Source organism: Nothobranchius furzeri, chromosome 2 (assembly GCF_043380555.1).
Source record: "Nothobranchius furzeri strain GRZ-AD chromosome 2, NfurGRZ-RIMD1, whole genome shotgun sequence".
NCBI lineage: Eukaryota > Metazoa > Chordata > Actinopteri > Cyprinodontiformes > Nothobranchiidae > Nothobranchius > Nothobranchius furzeri.
The window spans coordinates 97,131,423-97,154,257 of record NC_091742.1 but is presented as its reverse complement, the minus strand read 5'-3'; the positions used below and the strand labels follow the sequence as shown (position 1 = coordinate 97,154,257).

The window sequence follows — 22,835 nt, the reverse complement described above, 5'->3', positions numbered from 1 at the left end:
ACTTAGATTAGCCATTTTTATATTTTGCTTGTTTTTACGTTACTGTATTTTTGCACAACTCTGTTGCTGTGAAGCTCGCACACAAGAATTTCACTCGCATGTACTGTACCAGTGTACCTGCACATGTGACGTGACAATAAAAGTGATTTGATTTGATTTGAAATTGACCCTTTTGGTACGTTACATGTTTGTGAAGATCAACGCTGACAACATTTAAATGTGATGATGCTGACAGACCTTAGCAACTGTTGCTATGTTGGCACAAAGATGCTGTAATAGTCGTCATGGTGACATGTTATTGTTGTTATGACACTATGACGTCATCACCGCCGTGCTCTGGACCATATTGGACAGGACTGATGGTGTTGTGGTCCAGAGGACACTCTGTCTCACTGTTGTCCCAGACAGTCCCTGAAGATCCTTCAGACCAACAAACACACAACAGTCATCAGATGAGTGAGAACAGAGGACTCCTGGAGGCTTCTTTAATTTGCTATTTGTATGATGATGTCAGAGGCAGCCCAAGGCATATAAGACTTAAGTGAGTGCTTTGGGCCCCCACACCACCAGGGGGCCCCCAAGAGCACCAAGATGACATGAGAAAAAAATGTTTTAATAACTAACTAATAAAAACTAATATTTCACGTGAAAAAAAAACATGTTTCTATATTACTTTCTGTAGTGTCAATTGGTTTTATTTTGAAGTGCAGCACATTTTACACGTTTCAAATTTTAAGAACAAAAATGGTAATCCTAACTTTTTTTTACTGTAAATTCAGTGTTTGTCTGCTGATGTTTCTTTCAAATAGTTGAATTAATGTACCACACTTAAACTAAAAATTAGCGTTTTTTTTTTTGCTCCAGTAAAGCTAAAATCAACATCCACAATAATAACTTAATGATGTTTGAGCTAATAACGAAAGATGCTAACGATGGTGGTCATGTTACTCAAATGGTGTAGCCTAGGAATGGTGTTGACTTGTTGGTATGGGGGGCCCCAATAGAAACCCTGCTTGGGGCCCCACAGAGGCTAAGGCCTGCCCTGGATGATGTCATCAGTAAATAAATGCATCAGGTGAACTTTGTTGTGTTCAGATCACTTTTAAAGGATAATTATTAATAAATGGTGGCAAAAGCAAGAATTGATGTCATTCTTCTCACCAAAACCTTTCAGGCTCATATAAAACGCTGCTTTACAATAGATCAGCATCTTCAGTCAGAACCAGGAGAACAGACTCTTAGCCCTTTAACACTAACGGTAAAATTAGTAACACCATCGCTAACACGTGGGGTGAAAATCGACATTTTTTCCCCCACACTTTAAACCCTGCGGCCAGTATGATGGTGTGGGTAATCTACCGCAATTTTCCCTGGATGGTAATCAAGAATGTCTTGTATTCCTGATTTAATTTCCGGTGCCTGCCTCTCTGATATCTTGTTGGCGGATTTCAGTTGATTCAGTCAGGTTTCAGCAGAAAATCCCACACCGACCTTTAGGGAAAAGCCTAAATATAATTATTATGAATATTGCATTACAAGTGGTGAAATGATTGGAGATTCTTCAAAAAGACGTTTAGTTTTTCATTTCATTGTGACTCGTCTATCACACGCTGTTACGACCAGTGGTTGGTACACATGAAGGACACATAACACAGAGGCATGTGCAGGTTGGTGAAATTCAAACAGTTTTTATTATAAATACAGATTTTAAAAAACAAAGCTCCAATTCTAAAAGTTCAGTAAATAACAGTGTTAAAAAGGCTCGTGGTTACATGTTTAAAATGGGGATTCTCAATTAAAACACATCTCAAAAGCTCTCAAACATACCAACACAAAGGTCCACTGACCATACGGAGCTAAGAGGGAGCCAGCACTCGGGTCCCTCGTCTGTTTTAAAAGCCTACAAGTCCTCTTGCTTTCACCTATTAACACGTCTGGACTAAAACCCTTAAAACAGTAATGGAGCCAACAGTGAGACGTGGCATGGCTCCGGCCTCCTCTGTTGTGTTCTACTTGAACTAGAAGACACGGGCCAACTGTGTGCCGTGAACTGGAGCTCAACCTTGTATTCACACTCCCCTCTCCCACACACTAACACACCCCACAGTCCTGACGTGTCCACTGGCAGCAACCACACAACATCAGCTGAGGCAAGATAACTCAGGTAAGGGCAAAGGAATCAAATGCAAACGAGTCCCTGTGGCAAGTCCACCCTATAAGACCTGAGTGAGTAATGTTTCTGGTTCAGAATACCTGGTGTCTTCACATCTGTCACGCACACCCGATCATCACGCAACACTTCACTTAGCAGCTTTGCCCGATGGCGTCTGTTGTAGTTCTGTGCATTGTACGTCCTCTTGTCCTCCTCTCTTTGCACAAGCATTGGCTGGTCAGGCAGCACAGGATCCAACAGTGAAGAAACACTACTTGGTATGTATACTGTATGTTGTGTGTGTGTCTGCTCTGTCTTCTCCAGGATCCTCTGGAGGTTTCTTCCTGTTAAAAGGGAGTTTTCCTCTCCACTGTCGCTGCATGCTTGCTTAGTATGAGGATTGCTGTAAAGACTCTGACTCTAGTCAGTGACTCGATGCAACCTGCTGGAGACATCTCAAGACTGGACGGGTCGTATCGGAGTTAATCTATGAAATCCCGGTGCCGTGAGGTCCACCCGACTTCTGACAGTCCGGATCTGCTGGGGGTCTCCGCCAGGGTTTGTAGACACAACAGATTGCGTCTGATGCTGTTTTATTAATAATCAACTCTCTAGTCTATAGCAGACAACAAATTCTTTTACACCCAGATGTCACAATTTCTTTCAGTTACAAAGATTCTGATAAACATCTAGTTTACATCACACCACCACACATCACATGCCATCACCGCATCTCCACTCCATCATCACATCTTTCTTTCTCCGTATTTATTTCAAACAAAGAAAACATACATCATTTTTCAAAAACAGAAAATATATATAAAATCATCATCCTTTTTTTTCTTCTTCTCTGTCTGAAAAGGAGTAGGCTGAAGTCGAAACGTATATGTCCCTACCCCTTTTATGCATATTATTCTTTACTTATACTTAGTAGTACTATACCAAATGTAACACAAAACCACATTAAAACAACAGATAGTACAAATCACCCAAACAACCAAACCATATGGGAAAAAACAAAATGAAACACATCTTTTTACAATTCATACTCAAACTTATCTCTCTTTAGAATAAAGGACAAACACATAAATCATCTATTTTCCTCTCTATACTTATTTAGGATATGTTTTTCATGATTCATTTTAAACAGGTTTATATTTGTACTTACTTTAATTTCTTCCTCTAAACTGTTCCATAAGTTAACCCCTATGATTGTGATACACATACTTTTTAATATTGTTCTAACATTATGTATCTTTAAATTTAGTATCCCTCTCGAGTTGTATTCTCCTTCTCTCTCTGTGAACAGTTTCTGTATTTTATCAGCTATTCGTTTATTTCTTACTTTATATACTATTTGTGCTGTTTTGTATTTAACCAAGTCCTGGAACTTCATTGTCCGTGTTTTAATAAAAAGTTCATGTATGTGATCCCAATATCCTGCATTTGTTATTAATCTGATAGCCTTTTTCTGCATTGTCGTTATTGTTTGTAAATGACTTTTGTACGTGTTTCCCCAGACCTCTACACAATAGCTCAACCTGTTTCCTTGTAGCTGGTAGCTTGAGTTGCTGCCTGTAGCCTGTGGCTTACCCAGATGCTGGTCGCTGGTATTTTTTCCTTTTTAGTTGTTAGTGTTTAGTAGATCCTGGGCTTCCGGGCCTAGTAGCCGATGGTGTATCCTAGAATTGCCTGGTGGTAGCTTGGAAGCTGCTGCTGGCCTCAGGTGGACCGGTCTGGTCCGGTTCTGCTCTTTCCACCTGGACCTGGCTACTGGGTCCATGTTAGCTGGATATTTCTGTCCTCCTCCGACTTTCTCAGTGTAGTTGTGGTGAGCTCACATTTCTGTGCTGCTGCTTTTTTTTGCTCATTATTCATATATTGTCATGTATAATCATTAGTTTAGAAAAAAATATAATTCCTTTTTAACTATATACCTGACTCTGTCTGAATTAATACAACATGTGTTCATGATCCCTGAACAAGTAAAAGTAACTATAATCTTCTGATTAAACATTCAAAGATACATCAGGTTTATATTTCATATTTATATGGAATCATCAGAAATCATCACATCTTATTGGTCAGAATTAATTTGCAGTCGTCACGCTATAATGTGTGACCACTACAAAGGGAGCCTAAAGTCACGTCCATCTATTTCCAGAAGTGTCATTTATGTATGAGAGCCAGGTGTGTTATATTCTGTTCCAGCAGGTGGCGCTAGTGCACCTTTACGCTGGTCATCGACCACCGGAAGAAGCAGAAACCGAAAGTTGCTAGCAGAGCTAGCTTGTTGTTGTTGTGGTGTGTGAGGAGAACATTTGAGGCTCTGCAGTAAAAACGTCTTCACTTCAGTCTCTGGGAGAGTTGATCAGCTAAAGTGACTAACTGCTGCTGCTGCAGAAATCTTCTCACCAGGCTGTGGAAACTTTCTTCTCCTCCTCAACAACTTGGTGGAGTTCTTTCCAGAAGCAGAGAAGCTATTCTGCGGTCTTCGTGACAATCGGAGCTCCAGAATCAGGTTGTGGGTGAGAAAAGCTTTTCTCTAGACTTCCTGCCCTCCGGATCTGCTGCTGTTCCTTTAGCCAGAACCAAAGCGTTGGATCTTTAATCTCCTGCGTTGTTCTGAAGCAGCATCTTAATCAGCTCTCCTGCTTTGTTTCTATTGCAGCTGTTAGCTAAACACGGCTAAAGAAAACCTGCTACCACTTCAGGATCATCCATCAGCTGGGACGGATTCATCGTGTGTTCTTCACCACCTGGACCTGGACAGCATGGACACAGGTACTGGTGGATGAATGAATATATTGTCAGTCTATTGTAACCCTGGCGTCAGATTAAGTTACCACTTATTCAAAAAATAATGATAAATAGGCCAGACTCTAGGTCCAACAGGATTACCTTACAAATTACCAGTGAGTGGGAAATGGAATAGCTGGATCCAAAGAATGAGCAAAAAAAACACAGTTGCACCAGATTTGTAATTTTATATAGAAATATGAAAATAGAACAAAAAATACAGCAGCTGTAATAGACATATAATTAAACAATTAGGCCTTTCCCCCTATATCAGTAAACCTAGTCAGGCTGAGCTCAAAGTCAGTCTTCTATTTGGTCGTAGTCTAGTCAAAAAGAAAGTCTCCTCGGTCTTGTAAAACTCAGGTTCAGTGGTCTGAGTGGTTACCACTGGAATGTTGGCTCAGTATAGAAGAATGATGTTCTCCTGATCGGGATACAGTTCAGTTCGGGCACAGGCTCGCCATCTCCATCCGGAGAGAATCCAGGACTCCAATCCACTTCAGTCCCGTACCGAGCATAAAAACCTAGCCTGCACAACAATAATGCAATTATTGTTTACAGCTAAATAAAATTCTCATCTCTTATTCTCACAGCTATAGCTTTTACAGTCTTTTCTTTCTTCATCCTTCAAATTACCATAGTAACAATTTACATGCATGTTCATTTCTTTTCTCAAAATACATTTTGGCGATACATGAAACATGTTTTTAACTCGCTTAACTAATAGTTTGAATCTTTTAGTAGAAGAAAGAAAGTAGCTGAGGGGGGTCAGAAATGTTGCCAGATTAGTCGCTAGGCGCTATTTTGAGAAAAAAAAGTCGTTAAGGGGGTCTGAAAAGTCGTTAGAAATGGCGACAAAGTCGATAAGTTGGCAACACTGCAAGCTGCAAAAACGCACATGCTCATTGCTCGCTCCCGCGGTGCGCACAAACACAATTCAATTCAATTCAAGTTTATTTATAAAGCGCCAAATCACGACAAGAGTCGTCTCAAGGCACTTCACATAATAAACATTCCAATTCAGGTCAGTTCATTAAGCCAATCAGAAAAAATGTTTCCTATATAAGGAACCCAGCAAATTGCATCCTTTACAGCAATCCTATTACTAAGCAAGCATATAGCGACAGTGGAGAGGAAAACTCCCTTTTAACAGGAAGAAACCTCCAGAGAATCCTGGCTCAGTATAAGCAGCCATCCTCCACAACTCACTGGGGATCGAGAAGACAGAGCACACACACACACACACACACACACACACACACACACACACACACACACACACACACACACACACACACACACACACACACACACACACACACACACACACACACACACACACACACACACACACACACACACACACACACACACACAAAGCAATGTGTCTGTGTTTACATTGTGATTGCTTAGTAAATATTCTATTTGGCGAGAGATAAACTTTAGTGTATTTATCCTAGTGGATTTATGATTAAAGGTGTTCCCTGGCCAGGCAAGAGACGTAGTCCCTCCCTGGGTCTCCCTTTAGGTATCCTACCGGTTGGACGTGCCTGGAAAACCTCACCAGGGAGGCGTCCAGAAGGCATTTTAATAAGATGCCTGTCAAGATGGCGCCGTCCACGGCCTGCCGTCTGCTCTCCCGATTGTTGTTTTTGTTTTTTATTTTCCTGTGTTGCTCTTTGGTGGGATAGTAGCTCAAATTTTCGCTATTATCGCCTCACCCTTCTTGAACTTCGGCATAAACTTGGATTTGCTTATCACCTAGAGCTGAAACAACTAATCGATTTAATCGATTATAATCGATTATTAAAATAGTTAACAACTTTTTTAGTCATCGATTAGTTGTTTAATAATCATATTTTACCGCATAAAGTCTATTTTTTTTTTACCACAATCTGACATCGGTTACAATCTGTTAAATTTGCCGCCAGTGTGTGGCAGTAATGAGCCACTGATCTACCAGTGGAGCCGTAGAAGAAGAAATGAGCCAATAAGTGCCCTCGGTTTTCATGACGTATCACGTTACTGACGCTCATCTTGCTGTGAGAGATGGCGGATCAACAAGAAATACGGAAGAAAAATAGAAGTGACAAAACAAGAGAAACCCCGGACAAAAACCTCACGAGTATGGGAGCACTTCACTAGATGCCTTGAAAAGACCGGTGACCTGCAAAATATGCAAAAACCATGGCACGACGGAAGCACGACGTCCCTAAGTGAACATTTGAGACGAAAACATGTGGGGGCTGATGCAGCAGAGGAAGAGCCAGCCCGGTAAGTAACAGAAAATAAACAAGCTAATGCAGATCAAATTTGGGACTTAGTGTTAGCTGAGTTCGTTATAGTGGATGTTAAACATGTTTTTTTTTGCCGCGTCAGTTTACGGTGTTCTACTTCTGATTGACTAGATGCAATCGTGAATCTCCTCTGTGTTGTGAATCATGCGCTTGCCAAATTTAGCACGTCTGTTTATAAGACTGTTCTCGTTAAGAGAAAAACGGCACAAACCCATAACTGTGTTCCTCATTCAAAAAAGGACAACTCCGCGGAGAAAAATATACGGACGAGCTGTGTCCAGGTGAATATAACGCGGCATAGTTGTACGCTTTCAATTTTTAAATACAGGAGAAATTCAGAAAGTCCTTTTTTTAACTATTAAAAGGCTGTTTTACTATCTAACGCTGTAAAACGCCTCACAACACATTTTTGTCAAAATAAATGATCACTGTATATTGTTAATTAATTCAAATAATGTAATATTTATTTAGTGTTGTAGTGTGTGTGCTGCTTTATTTTATATGTGTACTTAATTCAGTTTATTTGTGTTTCTTATGCAGAAAAAAACAAGCAACAATGGACAACTACATGGGGAACAAGACACTCACCCCCAGCAATGCATACCACTTACAAACTCTATTCTAGATTCTACATTATTTTTTTATGGAATTTACCTCTTATATTTTGATGCCAAAAAATTATTCTGGACTGATATTTTGCACAGTTTAGCTCATTTTACACCACTGACTGTGTTCATGTGCAATAAAATAGATTGCAGTCAACTGCATAATTCTCTTATGTTTTTCTTTTTCTTAACTGAAATGTATTCATCACTTGTATAGGTTAAATAGCTAAACAATAACAAACCGATTAATCGATTAATCGAAAAAATAATCGACAGATTAATCGATTATGAAAATAATCGTTAGTTGCAGCCCTACTATCACCGCTGTTTGGATCTAAGACGGTCCTTCGCCCCGCTGTTTACGGCGGTCCCGCAGACGTGGCAATCGCGGGGGTTCCAAAGTGCGGCTCAGAGCCTCCTCCGGCCGTTAGTGCATGGGATGTAAACCTCACCTGTCACTAGAGTTGATACATGGAGATCATCGGACCTTCCGCATTCCATCGCTCTGTCGAAGATTCTTTGGGGAATCCGGTCGCCGGAATGCCTCAACCACCAACCCGTGGATGCACCGTGGCGTCAACCAAGCTAACCTTTGCTATCCTACGGTGGCCCAAGCGGCCCAGTCACCCCGGTCAGCTGATTAGGGTCTTCCACCGATCTTCAGGGTAGCTCTCCTAAACGCCCAGTCAATTGGGAATGAAACCCTCATTTTAAGGTATTATTTTTTCCAGCATGAGGTGACATTGTTCTGCATGAACGAGACCTGGGTTCTTCCTGGTCAGTCAGCTGCTCTGTCAGAGCTCTGTTCTTCAGACTGTCAGGTTCTGAACGAGCCCAGGCTCACTGGTCGTGGTGGTGGATTACTAACCATGTTCAGATCCTCTTTCCATCCTAAAAAACTTACTATACCAGTGATTCCAGCCAGCTTTGAGTTTATGGCTTTTGAGGTGGACTTTAGTCCTTCACTGCTGTTTATTCTCTGCTATCGCCCACCTAAGTACAATTCAAACTTTTTATCGGAATTTTCTGATCTTTTAACAGACTTTCATCCAAAATATGACCGTGGGATTATTCTTGGTGATTTTAATATACATGTTTGCTGCCCTGACAAACCTCTTGTTGGTGACTTTTTAGACATTTTAGATTGTTTTGGTCTCCAGCAACAGGTCCAGTCACCCACCCATTCAGGATCGCACATTTTAAGACTTGGTTTTGTCATTTGGGATCTGTATCTCTGAACTGATTGTTGACTCTGCATGTATCTCTGATCATTCTCCTATTATTTTTAATATCTGTGGCTTGACACCTCCATCCAAAAGGCAACATAATCAACACCGTACAAGAATAATTTCCCCTTTCACCACCAATCTATTAGCATCTAGCCTAGCTGCGACTCTATCCACTTCCCAACCTGATTCCGCCTGTGTAGGAGTTGAGGAGCTGCTGACCTCTTTCAACTCTACCTGCTCAACTGTTTTAAATGCAGTCGCTCCTCTAAAATCCAGACATAAAAAAACTGTGGCAGGCCCTTGGCTCAATGAGGAGACTCGTGCCTTAAGACGCCAATGTAGGGTCTGCGAACGCCGGTGGCGGAAGGACAAGCTGCAAATCTACAAATTATTCAAGGATTCTTTGACCCGCTATCAGAAAGCTGTCCGCACAGCTAAAAACAGATATTTTGCAAATATAATCACTAGGCATAAAAATGACCAGAAGAAACTGTACAGTGTCCTCACCTCTGTACTATCCCTTAGAGAATCTCCCAACTCTTCTCCCTCTACAGGGGCTCTTTGCAATGAGTTTCAAAACTTTTTCCTGCATAAAATCCAGGATGTTAGATCCGGTTTCTCTTACTCAGACGGGGTTACCTGTGTGGAACCTCACTGTCCACCCTCATTCTCTTGCTTTGCTCATGTGACTCTCTCTTCCCTGGTTGATCTAATCTTGGCTATGAAGCCCTCAGGCTCTCCAGAGGACAGCCTTCCTCCAAGACTGCTGCGCGATGTCCTTCCAGCGGTGGCCCCTGCTGTTTTGGATATTGTCAATTCCAGCTTCTCCTCTGGTGTGTTTCCAGCTGCTTTTAAAAATGCAGTTGTTCAGCCGCTATTGAAGAAACCAGGCCTTGACCAGTCTGACTGTGCCAATTATCGCCCAATCTCAAAACTTCCATTCATCTCAAAAGTAGTTGAGAAACTGGCTCTCACGCAGCTTACCTCTCACCTAGATGACAGTGGGCTTCTTGACCCATTCCAGTCAGGTTTTAGACGTAATTACAGCACAGAATCTGCACACATTAGGGTACTCAATGACATCTTGATTCTGACTGACTCTGGCTCCCATGTGCTGTTACTCTTACTCGACCTGACCGCAGCATTCGACACTGTAGACCTCACCATCCTACTTCACAGACTTGAATTTTGGGTGGGTGTGACCGGTACTGCCCTCGAATGGTTTAAGTCGTACCTTAATGGTCGGTGTTTTAGTGTTCTTGTTGGAGGCTGCTCTTCTACCAATGTCCCACTTCCATGGGGTGTACCACAGGGCTCCATCCTGGGTCCTCTCCTCTTTTCAATTTACATACTACCACTTGGTAAGATTTTAGCAAGTCTCGGGGTTAACTACCACTTTTATGCAGATGATTGCCAGATCTACCTTCAAATCAACCAACAGCACTCATTTTCTATAACGTCAGAATGCCTCTCCCAGGTCAGATCCTGGCTTTCTCAAAACTGCCTACGATTAAATGACAGCAAATCAGATGCCATACTTTTTAGCCCCACTAATATGAATGGTGCTTTAGATGTCTCAACTCTCCCACTCAATCTCAAATCATGTGCCACTAGCCTAGGTGTGAAACTGGACTCTGACCTTTCAATGTCTTCACAAGTCAACGCTACTGTCAAGTCCTGCTTTTTCCAACTCCGCCACATCACTCGTCTTAAGTCAATCCTCAAACGCCCGGATCTTGAGTCAGTCATTCATGCTTTTATTACTTCACGTCTGGATTATGCAAATTCTATCCTTATTGGGATTGATGCTTCAGCCTTAAGCAAACTGCAGAAGGTTCAAAATGCCGCTGCCAGATTTTTAACCAACACCGACAGACGCATGCACCGACAGACGCGGGGGGGGTGGGGGGTTCGACTGATGGGACATGTCCCCTCCAATATTGGACAAACGCACATTTGTCCCCCCCAATAACATGGAGTAGAAAAAAATTGATTTTGAAATATTTGACTTGTGAGCTTTTATTTTGAAAGACACCGCAGACTTCTCACTGACACAGCCCCTCCCCTCAGGCAGTTAGACAGGCTGGCTGAGTGAAGCGGGAGTCAGAGCCGGGACGACAGCAGCTCTGCGAGTTCTTCTCATGGGCAAAAAAAGAAAGAAAGGAAATGTGAGTTGGTAATAATTTAGTCCAAGAGGATAATTGTATTTCTGGTCAAACGCTAGACTGGCTGACTAACGTAAACATCTTGCTAGGCAGCATTTAACATTAAACAACACTGCTAGTCAACAAAAAATGGTGAACTTGACACGATTCGACAGTAACAGACAAAAACCATTTGACACGAAATAAATAAAAAAGTAGACTCTCCACATAAAAATGGAATTTGTAAGTGTGATTGTTGCTTGTTTGTGACATTCTCATCACATTTTATTTTTTATACCTTATTGATGTCACTCTTTTCATATAAGAGACCAGAGGAACTTCAGCAGGAAAATGATGAAGAAGGTGAGACAGGGAGCACCAGACCTGCTGAGGGTGAGACAGGGAGCACCAGACCTGCTGAGGGTGAGACAGGGAGCACCAGACCTGCTGAGGGTGAGACAGGGAGCACCAGACCTGCTGAGGGTGAGACAGGGAGCACCAGACCTGCTGAGGGTGAGACAGGCAGAGCCAGACCTGCTGAGGGTGAGACAGGGAGCACCAGACCTGCTGAGGGTGAGACAGGGAGAGCCAGACCAGCTAAGGGTGAGACAGGGAGCACCAGACCTGCTGAGGGTGAGACAGGGAGCAGCAGACCTGCTGAGCTGCAGGCAGGTGCTACAATGAAGAGTGAGGTTTTAGATGGTTGATGATGAGAGGAAGATTCGATAACAAGTGAACACGACTAAATAAAACTGTAACAACCATGATTTTAACGTTGCACTAGGAAAACGACCGGTTCGGCTGGCTCCGGTGAAGTGGAGACGGTCATACTGGGAAGTTTCGGTAATGGAAACACACCAGTTAGTGCCTGGCTGGTTTATAAAAGACACCCGTTCCTCCTTTTGGTGTGAGGATGCCAGCTGGTCCTGTTCCCCTGCAGATAGCTCATCAGTACTTAATACAAGTTGTTTATTGTGTATCTACGTTGGTGTTAGTTTGGGATGTTCTGATCATACCAGCAACACCTGTGTGAACCCTGTGTGCAGCACTTGGGCTTCTTCCCCTTTTCCTTCATGCTGTGCAGGACAGCAGCAACAATGTAAAACAACATGTCCGCCTAACTTTAACTCCGTCTGCGAGAGTGGTGTAAGCTTTGAGTCCTGCAGTGAAAAGCTCCAGCTCCTGGGGAAGCTGATCACAGCTGGTTTAATACGACGTAAAGAACAAAGTCTGGGTGGAGTGAGGTGAGTTTCCAGGGATGGCTGCAGAGATAAACACCTCCCAGTCAGACGCAGCTACGCTCACCAACACCCGTCTGTATGAGCGTCAGAAGGCTCGGCTAATAACCGGACCATGAGGAAGTTCATGATGCTGGAAGAGCAGCCTTTCTCTGTGGTGGAAGAAGAACCAAGTTTATTCATACAGCACGTGTCCCAGACCGAGGTCACGAAAGGAATCACAATAAAACGCTGAAAAATAATACAATGAGTAGAAAACAACAGGCTCCGCCCACTGCTCAGTCACTAAGTAACCCACTACTACTAATAATAATAATAAATCTCCCAAAATGCTAACTAGTAAGATTCCTTTGCTTTGTAGTGCTCTAGCCTGCTGAGAGCTTCAAAGTGAAAGGTTGTTACTGACAGCAGCTACATCTAAGTGTTTATTCATTTTCCTTTTGACTGAATAGTTGCTGATTTGATCTTGGAGACGTTTCTCCTCACATCAGCTTCAGATCTAAAGCTTGGGTTGTGAGTAGGAGGCTTAGAAGTTCTGGTCAGAAACAAACACGCTGATTGTGATGGAAGTTTTTATTGTTCCTAAAGTAGAAATCTGTTTTTATCTAAATGAAGTTCATGTTCTTGTTCCTTTTCCCCACATCATGTAGCCGGTATCACTCATGGTGTAAATATAAAGGTATGGTGGTCTGTAACATCATGTGTCTGTGTTTCCTACAGATGTTCCACAGCTGGTGCTGGTTAAAGAAGAAGCTCCTGAAGAACAGAGTGCTGGTGTGGACCAGCAGGACCCAGAACACCTCCACATAAAGGAGGAACAGGAGGAGCTCTGGACCAGTCTGGAGGGAGAGCATCTCTGTTTGAAGGAGGAGACTGAAGCTGTCGGGTCTCCTGTTACTGCTGTTTCTATAAAGAGTGAGGATGATGAAGAGAAACCTCTGGTCTCACAGCTTCATCAGCAGCAAATAGAAGACAGAGATGTTCCAACCAGCAGCTCAGCTGACCAGATGGCAGCAGAAACTGGTGGAGGAGCAGGAACTAGCAGGAACCCAGATCTGAACCCTCATGAACAAACATCTGATTCTTCAGAGACTGAAGTTAGTGGAGATGATGAAGATGGTGATGATTATGATGATGGTGTGAATCTGGACTCTGAGCTGTCAGACTCTGGGTCTGAAACTGGAGATGAAGATGATGACTGGAATGAGAGCAGGTCTTCTGAGTCAGATGGTAAGTCTGTCAACAAGTTCTTCACAAGTGGTCTCTCCAGAGACACGTGAGGGAGACGAGTCATCCAGCAGTCAGGTCTTCAGGCTGTTTGGTTCATAAGAAATGTGTTAGAGTGAAGCAACATGTAGACTCGTGCAGGAAAGTCCAGAAGAAACCTAAATCATTTAGTCCTGATGACTGGAGAAAGGTTTACTACAAATGTAAACAAACAAATCACATGAGAGTCCACACATAGCAGCTGCTGTTCCAGAGTATGGGCCAGCCTCATCCCACCCATACTCTGCTTCTGGCCGCTAACAAGATGGCGTCTGTGTTTGGAATAGCCACAGGTCCGTTTCCACATTCCCGCCTGGCCACGGGGCAGCGCTGTGTCTCCGTCCATGTTTCCTCGGGTCTGTTTATCCTGGTTCTTCAGTGGTTTCCCTTCCTGTTCCCTCCATGAGTGGACTTTACACACCGTGGATCTGACCTGCTAACTCCAGCTGTTTCTGCTTCTGGCAGGATCCTGGTGTAGGTACCCAGGAGTCCAGATGCTGCAGGATGAAGTGTAGAGCCATGCTGATGGTGTAATGTGATGGAAGTGGTTACTCTTACTGAATGATCAATAAGATGTGATATTTCATCTAATTATAAATGATCAATCTTATTGGTCTTTGAATATTTGATTTAATACGACCTTAGGAACACACACTTCATATTAATTCAGACAGAGTCAAGAATATAGTTTATAAAAATTAGTTTAATTCTATATTTCTAAACTAATGATTACATGACTGTTAGGGATTGTATCAATAACCCAATACCTGCAGCTGGAGAGAGAGGAGAGACAACAAGCAGACAAGTCACCAAACTGCAATCAGGGGCAGAAGCTCAAGGCAACTGCCCCGAGTTTCTGCCCTCAGAGTTTATTTATAACAAAGATAAGACTGTGTGTGTGTGTGTGTGTGTGTGTGTGTGTGTGTGTGTGTGTGTGTGTGTGTGTGTGTGTGTGTGTGTGTGTGTGTGTGTGTGTGTGTGTGTGTGTGTGTGTGTGTGTGTGTGTGTGTGTGTGTGTGTGTGAGAGAGAATGCTTTCAGGCATAGAATAATACAACAGATTCCTGTTAGTAATTTTATTTATTAGGTGCATCCAACCTGTTCTATTTTTCTCTGAAATGAGATCAAATCAGTGCTTCTATGGGTTGTCTCCCCTCTGCACTAGAAAATTTTACTTTAACCACAGCTGGAAAAATTCCTAGGGGAAACACTGGACGTTGATGCATGCTTTTATAACCAGTAGAATTGATTACTGCAATGCCCTGCTTTCTGGTCTTCCCAAAAAGAGCATCTCAGGTTTACAACTTTTACAAAACTCAGCTGCACGTGTCCTGATGAAGAATCACTGCACTGGCTCCCCGTATGTTTTAGGATCGATTTTTAAGGCTCTTTTAATGGTTTTTAAGTGTCTTAATGGTCTTGGGCCTTCTTAACAGTCAAAAGCAGGGCTTGTGTTGACCGGACAGTTCCTGTATTTGACCGTTTATTTTGACGGAGAAAGAATAGAAAGAATAACCCAGACGCATGCAGACGTACTGACATTTTATTCTACGCACATCGCAGATGTAGCTAAATCACTCAAGAAAAGATTCCCATCTGAACTTCTGAGCTGGACACTGCTCAGCGCAGCTCGCTATCAGCGTGCACTAGCGAGCTGAAGATGTGGAGAGGGGCTTGGAGCGCGTCGCAGAACCGGAGCGCATGCGGGAAGATTCCTCCGACTGAATTCAGTCGGAGGAATCTTCCCGCTGATCTGAATCTAATGCGGCTCTCTGTGCTTGTAAAATAATGAATGGATATTTAAATAAAATGCTTTATATTTTACTGAATTAATTTTATATCTGTAAGTCAGTTCTATGTAAAGATTGTCTGCGTAAACCTGAACAGGCCCAACCCAGTCTCACAGTGAGACCGGGTTGACGGGTCACGCTTGTGCGTAATCATAGGCGCTTTCTGAGCTGAAGAGGATGTGAGATTCTGGGCTTCTCCTCAGACGGCTCCTGGATGCGTCGCCACATTGGAGACAGGAACAAGCGCTATTCAGCCAAAGTTTCATAATCAGGGAACATTTTCTAAGTGACAAGTCTCTCTGAGAGACAGGGTTTGGAAAACACTCGCTTCAGGAGGAACCTTCCCGCATGCGCTCTGGTTCTGCGACGCGCTCCAAGCCAATCTCCACAACTTCAGCTCGCTGTGCACATATGCGCTGACAGCGAGCTGCGCTGAGCAGTGTCCAACTCAGATGTTCAGATGGGAATCTTTTCTTAGGTGACTTAGCTACATCTGCGATGTGCGTAGAATAAAATGTCAGTTCGTCTGCATGCGTCGGGGTAATTCTTTCTATTCTTGAAATTCTATCCTGAAAACCTTTTCGGGTAGGGCTGAGGCTCCACCCCCTCGGGCCGGGCCGGACACGGGCTCAGATTTTAGGCCCGTGCAGGGCTCTAGTGAGGTCTGCATAGTGTTCCTATCAAATGGCTGTAAAAAAAAAAAAAAAAGAGGCAAAATCCACGTTTTTATCTGGTATTATTAGCTCTAATGAGCATAACCTAAGAGTACTATTTTCTACCGTGGATGAGATTTTAAATCCTTCGTGTGCAGGTGGACTTAAAGTCTCTTCGACTACTGCTGAGAGGTTTCTGACATAATTTATAGGCAAAACTGAAACTATTCAAGCTCAAATTCCCAGCAATTTAGTTTTATTGATGAAGAAATCTGTTTTGACTCAACTACTTTAAATTCTTTTGACTCTGTACCCCCAGACATGTTGGATGAAATTGTTGGAAGGATGAAACCATCCAGCTCTGCACTCGACATCATTCCATCCTCTATTGTTAAAGTGTTTGGCCAGCTATTTCAAATATGGTTCATTATGTAATCAACTCTAGTCTGCAGTGTGGGCAAGTTCCAAAGAAAGTCGTTTTTAAGCTATTGTCAGACCATTTAGATAATAACAAATTTAAGAAGTTTTTCAGTCAGCTTTTAGAGCAAAGCATAGTATTGTAACTGCGCTTGTGAGAGTGTTCAATGATATTTACCAATATACTAATTAGGGGTGGGTGCAATTAATCTATGTGGCGATGCATCTAAAAGCTTAACATGTTTTTTCGGCATCGATTAATGAACGTCGATGCTTAAAAAAACATAACATCAACGTTTTGTTGCGATGCCGGTACTAAAAAAATAAAAACACGTAACCAGAGCCTTAACGCACACTGCCCGGACTGTTTAGTGAGTGGCACTACCTCTTTGACCTCTTTCTCCATCCTGTAGACTGTCTCCAAACTACCGAAGAACTCAGAGAAGGCGAGGAGCATTACAAAAGCAATAGCTACTTTTATCAAGACGGATCTACGCCAGTATTCAGTAGTAGACAACAGGGGGTTCGGTTAGTGGTGCACACCATGGAGCCGCGCTATAAACTTCCTCACCAAAAACCCTTCACAGAAAAAGCAGTCCCCCTCCTCTACAAGGAAACCAAAGCAAGCGTTCTGGAGTTCATGAAGAAGGCAACCGGGATAACGCTCACATGCGATGTGTGGACATCGTTTGCCACCAAATCCTTCGTTACTGTAACGGCGCATTTTGTTCTCGTGTCGAACAAGAACGGGTGGAAGTTGGTGAGTCAAGTTCTTCAAACTCGAGAGATGAGTGAGAGTCAGAGTAGCACCATGTTGACATTTTCCCATCTCACACAACAGGAGGATGTAGAGGGTCAAGAGGGAGGGGAGGGAGTATGGGAGGACAGATGAGTATGAGTGTCACTCTGCTCTATTTTGTTGTGTTCGCCTCATTGTACTTAAGCTCCAGGCTGAATATATGTTCAGTTGAATTATGCACCTTTGTTCTGAAAAAATGCAAAATATTACCTTCAAATATAGCAGTTTTTTTCTGTTGCCCATATTCCAGACTGAATAAGCTGAATTTATTTATTTGATCTGTATGGCAGCTTTTTGTAATGTTATCATATGCCAGACTCATTAAATTTCCATTAAATAAATTTGATGGAAGTAAAAATCTTGTTTACTTGAATTAATTATCTCATTAAATCCAGGGCTTGCCTGTTTTCAGTGTTTCCCAACAATGGAGGGGACACTAGTGTAAGTAAAGCTTTCCCTGATCGAAGTTAAGTTGGTCAAAGTGCAAATATTTACACGTCACACTGTCATAAAATAAGAATTTGTCTTTGAAAAATAGTTAAATGTTAAAAAATGTATTTACTTAAAGAGAATAGTTTTAGAGGAACTGAATTAATTGATAGGTTATTTATTTACAAATGTAGATAAAGAAGAAGACAATCTTGTATGAAAAAAGCATTAAAAATGTAAATAATTGATGAATCGTGGCACCAGTAATCGAATCTAACCAAAAATCATTATAATCGAAGCATCGAAGCTCTCATAATCGAAATCGAATCGATTCATGAAGTACCCTTTTTGGAACACCCCTAATACTAATGTGGGTGACAGTCGTTTTATTACTCTTAGATCTGACCGCTGCTTTTGATACTTCTCAATCGACTGGAGAATTTTTTTGGTCTCTGGTTCAGCGCTCTTCTGGATGAGTTCCTACCTGGCTGACATACCTGGCTGACAGGTATGTGACTGTGAAGATTGGTAGCTTCTGCTCAAGGTATGCTCTCCTGAAATATGGGGTCCCACAGAGCTCTGTACTTGGTCCTCTGCTTTTCAATTTAAATTTGCTCCCTCTTGGGGACATCTTTAGAAAATATGAGCTTGACTTTCATCTTTATGCTGTTGACTGTCAGGTCTATGCTCCTGTTAAAGCTAAGGATTTAGCTCTGAGTTTTCTTCGTGAGGTTAATAATTGTGGATGGGTTGTAATTTTCTCCAGATTAATTAGTCTAAGACTGAGTTGATTATGTTTGCACCAAGTGGTGCTCCTGTAGTTACTCAGTCTCATATGATGCAAAGGATGTTGTGTCTAATTTGGGTGTTAAGAATGATTCTCAGCTTAAATTTGATGTTCAAGTCAATAATGTGGTTCAAGTATGCTTTTTTCACCTAAAGAATCTTTACAAGTCCTTTTTGATGAAGAATCGTTTTGAGAAGCTTATTCATGCATTTAATGCATTTTGTTTAGATTACTGCAATAGTCTTTACGTGGGTGTTGATTATGGATGTATTGCTAGGCTGCAGCTCGTTCAAAATGCTGCAACCCATCATTAGGGCGCCGCAGGGGACAGTCCTATCACCCTTCCTCTTCACCCTTTACACATCTGACTTCAGGTACAAGTCTCAGTCTTGCCATCTACAGAAATTCTCTGATGACTCTGCCATTGTGGGCTGGATGGTCAGGAGGTGGAGTACAGGAGTGTGGTGGACAGCTTTGTGGAGTGGTGTGAGCAAAACCACCTACAACTTAACATCACAAAGACTAAGGAACTGATTATGGACTTTAGGAAGCAGGCCCCACCTCCTACTCCTGTCACCATAAGAGGGGCTGACGTTGAGATCGTTGAGGACTACCGGTACCTGGGTGTACTTTTGGACTGTAAACTGGACTGGACTAAGAACACCAATGCTGTCTTCAAAAAAGGGCAGAGTCGGCTTTTTCTTCTGAGGCGGCTCAGGTCCTTCAATGTTGGGAGGAAAATGCTGACCATGTTCTACCACTCGGTGTTGGAGAGCATTGTGTTCTTTGCAGCTGTGTGCTGGGGCAGTGGGGTGAAGATAGCTGATGCCAACCGGCTGAACAAGCTGATTAGGAAGGCTGGTTCTGTCCTGGGTGTTAGACTTGAGAACCTGGAGGAGGTGTCTGAGAGGAGAATGCTAAAAAAGCTTCTCTCTATCATGAACAACCCCTCCCACCCCATGCATGCCCACATGATGGACCACCGAAGCAAATGCAGCAAAAGACTCATTGCCCCGAAATGCAGAACTGACCGCCACAGGAAATCCTTTGTACCGGTGACAATAGGATTGTTAAACTCTTCCTCACCCTGTAGGTGATTCTCCTAATACTATTACCTAGGTTATTCTGTGCCCTCACCGACTGGGCAATATTACCCAAGAGTTTTTATTGTAAATATGTTTTTATCCCCCCATCAAATCTACTACCCCTAATTCTATTACACAATACTTTAATCACTTTTGTGAATCGCCTGCACCGACGGCTTAATTACTTATTCACCAGGATACAGTCATTTATTTATTTGTTGAGTTATCCGATTGTTTGTTTTGCACTATCCTACAGGGTACTACTGTTGATCATTTTTTACTTTATATATTATATATCATATTTCTATTTCACCTGTTCCTTTGTCTCTCCTACTGCTTTGAGCATGTACATGACACAAGAATTTCCCTCGGGATGAATAAAGTTGTTCTTATCTTATCTTAGGCTGGCACTGGTCAATTTGATCATATCACTCCAGTTGTTGCCTCTCTGCATTGGATCCCAGTTCAGTTCTGTGTTGAATTTAAGATTTTGGTTCTGGCCTACAAATGTTTAAATGGCCTTGCTCCTAGCTCTTTATCTGGAATTCTAGTGCCATATGAGCCATCTTGTGGATTAAGGTCAGTTGACCTAGTGAGCAGAACTAACTGTCATCACAAGCTGCTGATCTAGAAGCATGATGCTCATTATTATTTTATGGGTTACAGACGAGTGTTGATGCTCTGTGTTTGTATTTCTGCAGTGGGCCTTACAATCTCACCTCTTTCCACCCACAGTTTCTTCTTAAAACACATATTACATTTACTGTTTTGACGCATTTTAACGAGCTTCCTCCGCGCCGTGATTTCATTGTAGGACACAAACTTTACAGCACTCTCACGGAGTAAAGATTTGGCAGATGTTTGTTTACATTTTTGCCGCTGGGCGTCTACAGTGTTAGGGAAAGGAAGGGAGGGGCTGACGCGATGCTGCTGTCAGGGTATCTCTAGGCTCCACAGTAGCAGCGACGGACGGCTGGTTTTACCGGCTCTGAGAGGCGTAAATCAGAATTTGCAGATAGCGTTTTTTTCCATCTACTAGTGATGTCTGTACTTAAAAGCAACTCATTAGATTCATAGTTATTTGTTAAAGTAATGCATTACCATGAATAGTAATGTGTTTACCAACATTTGTTATGTATATTACTGATTGCAAAAACACCCCTAGGTCTTTTGTCTTCTCTTTTTACTGAATATTTTTCTTTTATATATCTCTGCTTGGTTCACTGCAGTTTCAAGGAAGAGAGAAGAGACGGATGAGAAACCTCTGCTCTTACATTTCCACAACCATCAAATGAAAGACCGAGGTGTCCCAACCAGCAGCTTGGCTGGGCAGATGACAGCAAAAGTTGGTGGAGGAGCAGAAACTATCAAGAACCTAGATCTGGACCCTAATGAAAAGACATCCGATTCTTCAGAGATTGAAGTTAGTGGAGAAGATGAAGATGATTTGAATCTAGACTCTGAGCGTTCAGACTCTGGGCCTGAAACTGGAAACGGAGACCATGGCTGTAATGAGAACAAGTCTTCGGAGTCAGATATTAAGACAGTCAACAAATCATTTAGCTGCCCTGTGTGTGGTATACGGTTCCTCCACCAGTGGTCTCTTCAGGAACATGTGAGAGTGACAAGTCATTCAGCAGTAAAGTCGTCAGAGTGTTTGGTTAATACAAAATGTGTGAAAGAGAAGCAACATGGAGGCTCATGTAGAAAAGTCCAGAAAGAACCAAAATCATTTAGTTGTGATGAATGTGGGAAAAGATTTAGCCAAAAGTCCAGTTTAACCCGTCATATGAAAGGCCACACAGGAGAGAAGCCTTTTGCCTGTGAGCTCTGTGGATACAGATGTACCCAAAAGGCAAATTTAAATGATCACATGAGAGTCCACACAGGAGAGAAGCCTTTTGCCTGTGAGCTCTGTGGATACAGATGTACCCATAAGGAAAATTTAAACAGACACATGAAAGTCCACACAGGAGAGAAGCCTTTAGCCTGTGAGCTCTGTGGGAAAAGGTTTAGCCAAATAACTGGTTTAAACACACACATGAGAGTCCACACCGGGGAGAAGCCTTTTGCCTGTGAGCTCTGTGGATACAGATGTACCCAAAAGGCACATTTAAATGATCACATGAAAGTCCACACAGGAGAGAAGCCTTTTGCCTGTGAGCTCTGTGGGAAAAGGTTTAGCCAAAAAACTAGTTTAAACACACACATGAGAGTCCACACCGGGGAGAAGCCTTTTGCCTGTGAGCTCTGCGGATACAGATGCACCCATAAGGCAAATTTAAATGATCACATGAGAGTCCACACAGGAGATAAGCCTTTTGCCTGTGAGCTCTGTGGATACAGATACACCCAAAAGTCAAGTTTAAACACACACATGAGAGTCCACACAGGAGAGAAGCCTTTTGCCTGTGAGCTCTGTGGATACAGATGTACCCATAAGGCACATTTAAACACACACATGAGAGTCCACACAGGAGAGAAGCCTTTTGTTTGTGAGCTCTGTGGATACAGATGTACCCATAAGGCAAATTTAAATGATCACATGAAAGTCCACACAGGAGAAAAGCCTTTTGCCTGTGAGCTCTGTGGATACAGATTTAGCAGAAAGACAAATTTAAAGAGACATACAAGCATCCACAAAAGGCTCGAGGGATTTATTTAACAACAGTACTTCCAAATGTACTATTTATTTTTTGTACAACCTTAACATTAGTCTTGTACCTCTTGCTCAACTATCGTTGATCCAAGTCCGTACTTGGCCCTTGAGCCACCTCTTCTTTTGATTTTCATTTTCAAATCTCCTTTGTTTTTTAAACTCAGCCTTAACCAAAAATTTGAGATGTTCATTCATGAATTCTGAATACAAAAAATATTACTTAAAGGGGCATTATGGAAGTTTGACAGCCAAAACATGTATAGAAATAATAAATGTCTTTTTCATACATTCTCCCGCAATGCCCTGGTCCTGTAGAATGAGCCCTGGCATTTTTACTGTGATTGCCTATTCTTCTGTAAAATCACAGAAAAAGATAGCTGCTCGGGTCAAGCAGGCTGCTTCATGCGCGTTCACGCTCAGGCATAGCCCTCCGAACAGTTCTTTGAACGTTATTTCAGTTGTCATCAAGCATATAAATGTTACAGAG

At 42.4% G+C, this 22,835-nt stretch overlaps 2 protein-coding genes across 2 annotated transcripts in view; one reads left to right on the top strand and one right to left on the bottom strand.

Moving 5' to 3' along the window:
* Positions 1-22,835, bottom strand: part of LOC129154107 (zinc finger protein 892-like) — a 338,014-nt gene that overhangs the window by 115,467 nt on the left and 199,712 nt on the right. The window lies entirely within an intron of this gene.
* LOC139066223 (oocyte zinc finger protein XlCOF6-like) lies at positions 4,446-22,354 on the top strand. The gene is made up of 4 exons (XM_070548515.1): positions 4,446-4,680; positions 4,824-4,936; positions 13,185-13,694; positions 20,919-22,354. Exons 2-4 carry the CDS (start codon positions 4,927-4,929, stop codon positions 22,352-22,354), a joined length of 1,956 nt encoding a protein of 651 aa, XP_070404616.1. The 5' UTR covers positions 4,446-4,680; positions 4,824-4,926.

Bases quoted from the DNA above. Each gene is read 5' to 3' on its own strand.
- LOC139066223 (XM_070548515.1), top strand. The intron at 13,695-20,918 runs GTAAGTCTGTCA...GGTTCACTGCAG, and splicing joins CAGGTCTTCTGAGTCAGATG to TTTCAAGGAAGAGAGAAGAG.